The sequence below is a fragment of the Colobus angolensis genome, unplaced genomic scaffold (assembly GCF_000951035.1).
Source record: "Colobus angolensis palliatus isolate OR3802 unplaced genomic scaffold, Cang.pa_1.0 Scaffold33, whole genome shotgun sequence".
In the NCBI taxonomy this organism is placed as follows: Eukaryota; Metazoa; Chordata; class Mammalia; order Primates; family Cercopithecidae; genus Colobus; species Colobus angolensis.
The window spans coordinates 1946277-1957595 of NW_012116599.1; the positions used below are offsets into that span (position 1 = coordinate 1946277).

The window sequence follows — 11319 nt, forward strand, 5'->3', positions numbered from 1 at the left end:
AAAAAAGGAGGGAGAATATTTCTTCGTTAATGACCTCATGGAAAAATCATTTTAAAAATCTCCATATTAGGTCAGGCATGGCAGCTCATGTCTGTAATCCCAGCACTTTGGGAAGCTGAGACAGGTGGATCACCTGCAGTCAGGAATTCAAGACCAGCTTGACCAACATGGTGAAACCCTGTCTCTACAAAAATACAAAAATTAGCCGGGCGTGGTGGCAGACATCCATAATCCCAGCTAGTCAGGAGTCTGAGGCAAGAGAATCGCTTGAATCCAAGAGGCGGAGGTTGCAGTGTGCCGGGTACAGTGTGCATTCCAGTCTGGGCAACAGAGTGAGACTCCATAAAAAAAAAAAAAAAAAACCCTCCATATCGAGCCCTTTTTTTTGAGACAGGGTCTTGCTCTGTTGCCCAGGCTGCAGTGCAGTGGCCCCAGTCTGGAACTGCAGCCTCGACTTCCTGGTCTCAAGCAATCCTCCCACCTCAGTCTCTCGAGTAGCTGGTTCCACAGACGTACACCAGCACACCTGACAATTTTTTTAAACTTTTTTTTATTATTATACTTTAAGTTCTAGGGTACATGTGCACAACGTGCAGGTTTGTTACATATGTATACATGTGCCATGTTGGTGTGCTGCACCCATTAACTCATCATTTACATTAGGTATATCTCCTAATGCTGTCCCTCCTCCCTCCCCCCACCCCATGACAGGCCCCGGTGTGTGGTGTTCCCTTTCCTGTGTCCAAGTGTTCTCATTGTTCAGTTCGCACCTATGAGTGAGAACATGCGGTGTTTGGTTTTTTGACCTTGTGATAGTCTGCTGAGAATGATGGTTTCCAGCTTCATCCATGTCCTGACAAAGGACATGAACTCATCCTTTTTTATGGCTGCATAGTATTCCATGCGCACCTGACAAATTTTTAAATTTTCTGTAGAGACAGGGTCTCACCATCTTGCCCAGGCTTGCCTTGAACTCCTGGGCACAAGCCGTCCTCCCACCTTGGCCTCCCAAAGTGTTGGGATTACAGGTATTAGCCACTGCACCCAACCTGAGTCTTTATTTAAAGACTGAAAATACCATGCCATTTATTTGACTAATGATTCTGATTATTAAAGAAGTTAAGTAAATCCAGTATGTTGCCTACATACAACAGTGGTATTCAAAAAGTATCTTGCTAGCTGTTCCAGTAAGAACAGTCACTTTTGTGTTAAAATTTGAAAACAAGCGCTTCCTAGTTTGAGTATTAGGTTATCTTTAGCGCAGGACCATCCTGTTTTGGAGGTAGCCTCATATGATAGTTTGAGTACAGACTTTGAAGTCAGACTTTCCAGATTCTAATCCCAGTTCTGCCACTTGCTGACTGTGTGTCTGTGGATGAGTACACAGTGGTTTACTCATCTGTAAAATTGGTCTGCATTCTCCAGGTGTTACTGGATTGAATAAAAATCTGCAAAGCTCCTAGAACAGTGCCCAGCACTTATATAAGCTACTTAAGTGTTTGTTAAATGTATGATTAAAATAAATAATACATGCATTAATGTCATATCTTAGTTGCTCAGTGGTCCTATGGAATCCAGAAAGCCTGTTCTCTTTTTACCAACTAAAACATCCTACAAGACTTTGCCAACAAGTAGCTGGTCAGAGAGAAAGGAGCCTTCAACCAACAACCTGAGAGCCCCAAAATATATACATGACACTTGGAAATGCATTCATTTTCCCTATTTGATTAGACTTACCTCGGTCTTTTGGTTTTGCAGTTGGTGATGTATATTGGCCAAGTGGCCAAGGATATCTTGAAGTGGCCCCGTCCCTCCTCCCCTCCAGTTGTGAAACTGGAAAAGAGACTGATTGCTGAATATGGAATGCCGTCCACCCACGCCATGGCGGCCACCGCCATTGCCTTCACCCTCCTTATCTCTACTATGGACAGATACCAGGTAAGGAGGCCTGGTTCTTCTTCCTACCCATCTACTGTGGCAGCAAATAGAGGCTGCACTTCTGAATTTTCCCTTAAAGCTGCTTTGAGAGACCTTAAGGTTTATGAAATAAAGATTAAGAGAAACTGAAACCTATTAAGCAGATGACAATTGCATCGTAAATAAAGTGACCATATAATTTAGCATCTAAATCAGGTTATGCCTGAGTGTGAACATCAGCACCATTAATAATGACACCAGGACAACTAGCATAATATGGGCCATCCCAGGAGACCAGTATGTATTATCACCCTGGGCTGCCTGGCGAGACAGGGCTTGAATTAGTGTTCTCATCCTCTGTTTTCAAGAGGAGTTTATGTCCTAGTAAATGATTCTCCAGGGCTGAGATGATTCCACCAAATGCCTCTGCCAGACTCCCCGGGGCCTGGGGCAGCAAAGAGTCTGTGCCTCAAATTAGCCTCTAAGGATGTCTCTGCCATGGTTAAGGCGCAGCCACTAGAAACGATGGCTCAGAGTTTTCTAGAACGGTCTAAATGGCAGAGGATTAATAAATGCTGAAAATAGAAGAATTTTACTTAATATCTGCTTAAATGCCAATTACAGTAAGACTTAAAAGGTTATACTATTACAGCAATGGAAGTTATTTTTTCTATTTGAGACCTATGGCTCTAATCCTCTGTTTAATTTTGTAAGTGTTATCTTTTGCCAATTGGAAGTTTTATTTGTTTGTTTGTTTATTTGTTTGTTTTTGAGACAGGGTCTCTGTTGCTAGGGCTGGAGTATAGTGGCACCATCAGCGCTCACTGCAGTGTTGACCTTCTGGGCTCAAGCAATCCTCCCATCTCAGCTTCTCAAGTAGCTGAGACCACAGCTATGCACCACTACACCCAGCTAATTTTTAAAAAATTTTTATAGTGAAGGGGTCTCGCTGTGTTGCCCAGGCTGGTCTTGAACTCCTGGCCTCAAGCAATCTGCCTGCCTGGGCTTCCCAAAGCACTGGGATTACAGGCATGAGCCACTGCACCCAGCCCCACTGGAAGTTTTAGATTCCGTTAAATCTAGCAGTCTTGTAGATAAATGGCAGTATTGTTTTGCCCTGTCCCTTTACCCTAGAAGACCAGGGATGTTCCATATTCCAAGTTATGCAGAAGCAGGAAGTCAAGCTTCATGTAGCTGGAAAGACCAGGACTAGTGTGGGGTCCCAGCTCTACTGCTGTAGCCTTCTACCTGGTCATCTGGGTTTAGACCTCTCTTACATAAGAAAGGGACAGTTACAAGGAATATATTTGACTAGATATCAGCTTTCATCATAAATTACTTAAATGTCATGCCAAGGTCAAACAATGTCTGAGCCCTCGGCACTGTCTGAATTAACTTAGTGCAGGCTGCTGAGCCATGTTGTACCCAACGTCAACTGCCCTAGAAGGACATAGTTGGCCAAGCACCAGCTCCCATTGGGTTGCTCTTGGTGCCCAGAGAAGTCTATGAACATGCTAATGTCACTTAAGAGAAAAGCAGCAGGTGGAGGCTCACAGCAGCAAAACCAGCACCATCACCACGGACACATCCATTGCAGAGCTGCCCAGTCCTCCTTAAAAAATTCTCATCAACTTACATGATGTAACAGTTTTCATAAGGTCAGAGTCATGTTGTGAATTTCTTTCCTATTTGATTTTTAATGGTAAATGTATTTAGCTAGCTGAGTTGTTTGCTCATAAACAGTTCTAAATATTGGTTTATTTATATATTTTATATTTATTGGTTTATTTATATATATTTATTTACATATATATTGGTTTATGTGTGTTGAGTAACCCAAAAACTATTGAAATAAAATTTTTTAAATGGGTGTTGAGGCCACTGCCCACACTCTAATTTCCGAATATATTAACTTATTAATTCTTAACACTTTTAAATTAAAATCTGAGACTTAGTTAATGATAAACCTCAAGAACAGACATGACAACCAGGTGTTATGGGACTCATGTGTTACATGGGAAAGAACACAGTGGGGTTGGACTCAGAAGGCATGGCCTCCAGTTCTGACTCTCACTTACCGGCTGTGTGACTTCAGGCAGATCATTTCACTTCTCTGAACCCCAAGCTCCTGTTGTGAGGGTCAAATGGGAGCATTGAGGGGAAAGTGCCTTTGTGATAAAGTTTATTAACAATGTCATTTATTATCATGGTTAAGGGCTCCCTCAGTTGTAAAATGGGGCTAATAACAGAGCCTACTTCATAGGGTTATGTGAAGACTAAGGGAGATAGGATAAAGTGCTTTGCCTGATACAGACAGTGCTCTGTTGTCTTTGATCTTCTTACTACAAAATACCACAGACACTAGTGCTTGAAGCAGGTGGATTACATGCCCATGTCTAGTCTATAAGCAGAGTATCTGTGTGTTCCTTATATGATTCAGCATTAGCCAGATTCCTCCAGCCGCTAGTATTACTCAGCAGCAAATGTTGAGAGTCAGTAGAATCTGCACAAGTGCTTTTGACATCTGGATGCAAATATGCTGATTCTTACTTTGGGCCCATTGCCCCTGCGTCTTCCACAGAGGAGAAGTCGCTTGTTGGGATTTTCAGATTATAGCCCTGGCTATCTATCTACCTTGCTTCTTGGTCAAATTGTTTGTTTCTTGTCGCTCTGATTTAAGAATAGGTAGAAATCAAAGTTATTCATTTCACCAAAACTGCCAGCACTGTCGTTGTGGTCATGAGCCTTAAAGCCAAGTCCTACTACATCTCACGTGCATGCTTATATGTTGGAAATTTCCTCTCAGAACTGTATACCTAGGTATCTTCCCCTTCTCTTTCTTCTGTCTCCCCTTTTAGAAAATGTTTTTAGATAATCAGATTGCTCGTCTGGGGAATGCAAGATTCGGACTAGCAATTCTTGCATTGATGAACCCTATTCCCACCTATGACATCAAATCATATGTCTGAGTGTGATCTAATTCCCTTGTTTTTTCTCCTTACCCCACAGTATCCATTTGTGTTGGGACTGGTGATGGCTGTGGTGTTTTCCACCTTGGTGTGTCTCAGCAGGCTCTATACTGGGATGCATACGGTCCTGGTAAGACTTTGTGGTCAGGTCTTGTGGCGATTGTTTGAATGGTATTGTGCTCACTGTGTCAATATGTTTCTCATACTACTTATTTATACAATTATTTGCATATGTAATTATATTTCTCATCATGCCAATGCATTAAGTAATTATTATGTTCGGGTGCATGTACGATAATAGTAATGAAACATTAAGGTAATAACAATGAGGCTGAGCCATGCTGAACCCTCAAGATTTTGAAAATGGGCTAGAACAGTGTTGGAGACTCCGGTCATTTATATTCACATTGGTTTACTGACGATGCAGCAAGCAGTGCAGGAAAAGCCCCCAAGTTCACAGACACAAGTGAGTAGTCGCAGTTCCCCACTTAGGTCTTCACAGAGAGGGGCCTGAAACCAGGGATCTCCAGTGCCCTTGCAAGATAAGGGTCCCACCAGGTCAGAGGAGCCCGGAATCATGGCTTTGCTTCCTTCCATACTGTTTTAGGCTGGAGGCAGTGGTGGGAACACAGAGTCCCATCTGCATCTAATGGTCCATCCACCCTTTTACCATATTAGAAATATTTTCCAGGGCCGCCATGATTGGTACAGTTAAAAGTCCTTGAGAATTCAATTTCCCATGGCTGCCTTGAAGTTCCAGAGCATAAGGCTGGCCGTGGTTGACCACAGGGGTGCTATTTATCATCGTAATGGGTACAAGAAAGATTTCTTTAAAAAGAAATGGGCGCTTGCTTAGCTCTAAAGTTAAGTTAGCAAAAAACCTGGGAGGGAAAGGCCCACACCCTACACAGGCCTTCTTGCTTCTCTCCCTGGTCCCTGGTGTGGGTTTTTTATGGGAAACATGGAAGGGAGGGGGCAGAAGGGCAGAAGCCGCAAAGTGAACAGACTGGGGAGATCATTTGTCAAAAGGAACAGAGGCCAAAGTAACTCAGAGAAGGGGGTTTACGGCTTCCCAAGGATCTATCAGAGAGCAACATTATGTTTTCCTCTTAAAATGCAAAGGAAGGTGCTGATAGTAACTGACTCAAGGCCAGGCCTCAGAAGAGGCAGACAAGTCTCCAAGTTTAAGGCATGCTAAAAATCTCAGGAATCAAGATAAATAATTTGAATGCAGTTTTTAAAAAAATCAAAATTCATGCCACAAAACCCCATGATGAGCTAAATAGTCAAATTTTAAGTGAAGACAAGATCTGACCCTGCATTTGCATGCTACGCCTCACCTGCTTCACCTCAGCCTAGCCCTGATCTGCGTGCTCTCTGGGTGAAGGTGGACCTCAGATCTTGGAAATAAGAAAGGAGCAATGAAGGGCCAGTCCTGTAATTTTACCTTCCAAGGCACATCCTTGCTGGCCCCATCCCACGTCACACCACACTGGTGGTTTCTAAGGTGGAGGGAAGGAGGGGAGGAGGGCATTCTCAATTTGCTACACTGCTGCTTCGTGTTACAAAGAGGTTCTCTCCAAATATGTTCATGGACTTCAATATGGAATGAAGAACTCTTGGGTTCTCTGGCATCTCTTTTTTCTGGGGCTACTGTTTAGTTTCTGTAGGCTTTAATAAAAAATGATCTTGGTAATGATACACTGGATAAAGAAAATGTGGTACATATACATCATGGAATACTATGCAGCCATGAAAAGGAATGAGATCATGTCCTTTGCAGAGACTTGGATGAAGCTGGAAACCATCATCCTCAGCAAACTAACACAGGAACAGAAAACCTAACACCCCATGTTCTTACTCATAAATAGGAGTTGAACAATGAGAACACATGGACACAGGGAGGGGAACAACACACACCAGGGCCTGTTGGGAGGTAGGGGGTGAGGGGAGAGAACTTAGAGGATGGTCAGTAGGTGCAGCAAACCACCATGGCACACATATACCTGTGTAACAAACCTGTACATTCTGTACATGTATCTCGGGACTTAAAGTAAAATTTAAAAAAGAATGATCTTGAGAACTTGGGTTAAAGTTAAAAGGAAAGTAAGCACGAGCATGTGGAGCTACAGGGATGAATAAAGAGTACACAAAACCCATCTCAATAGAAACACAGCTACAGCCTTTTCTTTTTAAAGTGAGTTGTGGGGACAGTAAGCAGATATTTAGGTGAAGATAGATTAGGCCTCTCATCCAGATGCAAGGAATGGGTACCACCCTCCTTTTGGGAGCATTTGTCCCAGAAGAAGCTGGAGCAAGAGGCCGCGGCAACCATTGTCCCCAACCCCATCTGTTCTGTGAGGACCCAGGGCTTCTTTCATGCTCATAATTTTATTTCATAAAGATCTTAGACCCTGACTCAGGCTCAGGCCCAGGTACCAGTCAGGCTATAGGACCAGAGAATGGCCTACGGTGCAATGATGAATAATTTCTAGTAGAAGGGAACAGTTGGTTTTAATAATAGGATAAGGTAGAATTATGGATTAGTGGTCTTTGTTCAGCAGCAACTTAATCAGCTCCTACAGGCCCCTGGGCTTGGAACTAGATCTGGGAGCTCTTGTGGTAAAGAAAGCCTACCCCCCGCCTCAGGTGTCCAAGTCTACTGAAGGAGACAGATGTCTACACTGCTGATTACCTGACATGATGATATAGTTAGGATGGAATAGCGGATTGAGCCAGCTATGGTAGCGTGCCCCTTCCCTGGGCCCCTCACCATCCCTAGGGAATGTCTTTTATAATGGCTCTCAACCCTAGCTACATATTCAAACCCCATGGGAAGCTTCTTACAAAATCTCTCTGAAGATATTTGTACCCCCATGTTCAGAGAAGCCTTATTCACAATAGTCTAAAGGTGAGCCCAAGTGTTCACTGACAGATGAATGGGTAAGCATAGTGTGACCTCCAGGCCTAACTCAGAGTCATTGCGGGTTCAGTTCCAAACCACCACAATCAAGTGAATATCACAAGCAAGCCACACAATTTTTTTTGTCTCTCAGTGCATATAAAAATGTTTACACTATTCTGTTGTCTAGAAAGTGTGCAATTGCATTATGTCTATAAAAAAGCAGTGTACACATAATATCTTAATTTAGAAATAATTTTTTGCTAAAAATGCTAAAAATTATCTGGGCCTTCTGTGAGTCATAATGTTTTTGCTGGTGGGGGGTCTGGCTCAGTGTTGATGGCTGCTAACTGATTAGGGTGGTGATTGCTCAAGGGTGGAGTGACTGTGGCAAGTTTTGTTTTTGTTTTTGTTTTTGAAACATCTCAGTCTGTCACCCAGGCTGGAGTGCAGTGGTGAGATCTTGGCTCACTGCAATGTCTGCCTTCCGGATTCAAGCAATTCTCATACCTCAGCCTCCTGAGTAGCTGGGACTACAGGCATGCACCACCACATCTAGCTAATTTTTGTATTTTTGGTAGAGACAGTGTCTCACTATGTTTCCCAGGCTTGTCTCAAATTCCTGGGCTCAAGCAATCATACCACTTCAGGCTCCCACAGGTGCTGGGATTATAGGCATGAGCCGCCATGCCCTGTTTCTTAAAATAGACAACAATGAAGTTTGCCGCATCAATGGACTCTTCCTTTTAGGAAAGATTTCTCTGTAGAATGCCAATGCTGTTTTTTCCTTATTTTTCTCCCCTTTACATACGCCAAACCATGTGATGATATTTGATAGCCTTTTAACCGGAGTAGAACTTTCAAAATTAGAGTCAATCCTCTCAAACCCTGCAATTGCTGTATCCACTATGTTTATGTAATATTCTGACCTTTCTTGTCATTTTAACAATGTTCACAGCATCTTCACCTGAAGTAGAGTCCATCTGAAAAGATTACTTTCTTTGTTTTTCCATAAAAAGCAACTCTTCATCCATTCAAGTTTTATCATGAAATTGCAGCAATTCAGTCACATCTTCAGGCTCCGCATCTAATTCTAGTTCTCTTGCTATTTTTTTTATTTTTTTATTTTTTTGAGACAGAGTCTCACTCTGTCACCCAGGCTGGAGTGCAATGGCGTGATCTCTGCTCACTGCAACCTCCACCTCCCGGGTTCAAGCCATTGTCCTGCCTCAGCCTCCCAAGTAGCTGGGACTACAGGCATGCACTGCCATACCCAGCTAATTTTTGTATTTTTAGTAGAAGCAGGGTTTCACCATGTTGGACAGGCGGGTCTTGAACTCCTGACATAAACTGATCCATCCACCTTGGTCTCCCAAAGTGCTGTGATTACAGGCATGAGCCACTGTGCCCGACCTCTTGCTATTTTAATCGTATCTGCAGTTACTTCCTCCACTGAAGTCATAACCCCCTCAACGTTATCCATAAGTGTTGGAATCAGTATCTCCCAAATTCCTGTTAATGTTGATAGCTTGACCTCCTCCCATGAACATGAATCACAAATGTTCTTAATGGCATCTAGAATGGTGAATCTTTTCCAGAAGGTTTTCAATTTACTTTGTCCAGATCTATCAGAGGAATCAAATCTATGGTAGCTACAGCCTTACAAAGTGTGTTTCTTAAAAAGTAAGAATTGAAAGTAGCAATGACTCCCTGATCCCTGGGCTGTGGAAAGGATGTTGTGTTTAGCAGGCTTGAAAACAACATGAATCTTGTACATGTTGTACATTGCCATCTTGGGTGACCAGGTGTATTATCCATTAGCAATAATATTTTGAAAAGAATCTTTTGCTCTGAGCAGTAGGTCAAAACAATGGGCTAAAAATATTCAGTAAATTGTGCTGCAAACAGATGTGCTGTCACCCAGACTGTTATTTGATTTCTACTGCACAGGCAGAGTAGATTTAGCATAATTCTTAAGGGCCCTAGAATTTTCCGAATGGTAAATGGCCATTAATTTCACCTTAAAGTCACCAGCTGCATTAGCCCTAACAAGAGCATTAGCCTGTCCTTTGAAGTGTTGAAGCCAGACATTGACTTCTCTCTAGCCGTGCAAGTCCTAGACGGCATCTTCTTCCAGTGCGATGCTGTTTTATCTACATTGAAAAGCTGTTGTGTAACATAGCCACCTTCATCAATGACCTTAGCTAGGTCTTCTGGATAACTAGCTATAGCTTCTCTATCAGAACTTGCTTCTTCACCTTGCACATTTACGTTTTAAACATGGCTTCTTTCCTCAAACCTCATGAACCAAATTCTGCTAGTGTCAAACTTTTTCTGCAGCTTCTTCCCCTCTCAGTCATCATACAGCTAAAGAGAGTTAAGGTTTTGCTCTGGATTAGACTTTGGCTTAAGGGAATGTTGTGACTGGTTTGATCTTCTAACCAGGCCACTCAAATTTTCTCTATAATAAGGCTGTTTAATTTTCTTATCATTCATGTATTCATTGGAGTAGCACTTTTAATTGCCTTCAAGAACTTTTCCATTCCATTCTCAATATGGCTGTTTGACACAAGAGACTTAGCTTTTGGCCTATCTCAGTTTTTGAAATGCCTTCCTCACTAAGCTTAATCATTTCTAGCTTTTGATTTAAAGTAAGAGATGACAGCCAGGTGCAGTGGCTCACCTGGAATCCCAGTTCTTTGAGAGTCTGAGGAGAGAGGTTTGCTTGAGCCCAGGAGTTGGAGGCTGTAGTGACCTATGCTTGTATGACTATACTCCAGCCTGGGTGACAGAATGAGATCCAGTCTCTAAAATAAATAAATAAATAATAAATAAATAAAGTGAGAGATATGTGACTCTTCTTCCACTTGAACACTGAGAGGTTATTAGGGTTATTAATTGGCCTAATTTCATATTGTTGTGTCTCAGAGCATAGGGAGGCCAGAGGAAAGCGAGAGAACACAGAGACGCAAAATGAGCTCAGGCTGTTGGAAAAGTGGCTCTGGTAGACTTGCTGGATACAGTATTACCACAAAACTTCAATTTCTAAAAAACACAGTATCTGTAAAGTGCAGTCAAGGGAAGCACAGTGTGTGCCTGTCCACATATGATGGAGTATTATTCAGTCTTAAAAGGGAGGGGACTTCTGACACCTGCTACAACATGGATGAGCCTCGAAGACATTATGTTAAGTGAGATAAGCCAGTCAGAAAAGGAAATCTTATATGATTCCACTTATATCAGGTACCTAGAGTAATCAAATTCATAGACACCAAAATTAAAATGGTGGTTGCCAGTGGCTGTAGGGGAGACTGGGAGGAATGGGGAGTTGTTATTTATTGCGTATAGAGTTTCAGTTTAGTAAGATGAAAGGCATTTTGAAATTGGATGATGATGATGGTTACACAACAACATAAATCCTGTTAATACCACTGGAGGCCGGGCGCGGTGGCTCAAGCCTGTAATCCCAGCACTTTGGGAGGCCGAGACAGGCGGATCCCGAGGTCAGGAGATCGAGACCATCCTGGCTAA

At 42.6% G+C, this 11319-nt stretch overlaps 1 protein-coding gene across 1 annotated transcript in view; it reads left to right on the plus strand.

Moving 5' to 3' along the window:
- SGPP2 (sphingosine-1-phosphate phosphatase 2) overlaps nucleotides 1-11319 on the plus strand; it is a 102559-nt gene that overhangs the window by 61073 nt on the left and 30167 nt on the right. The window contains exons 3-4 of the mRNA XM_011951905.1: nucleotides 1759-1938; nucleotides 4927-5016. Of these exons, the coding sequence (XP_011807295.1) occupies nucleotides 1765-1938; nucleotides 4927-5016 (264 nt within the window). The 5' untranslated portion in view covers nucleotides 1759-1764. The remainder of the gene's footprint in view (nucleotides 1-1758; nucleotides 1939-4926; nucleotides 5017-11319) is intronic.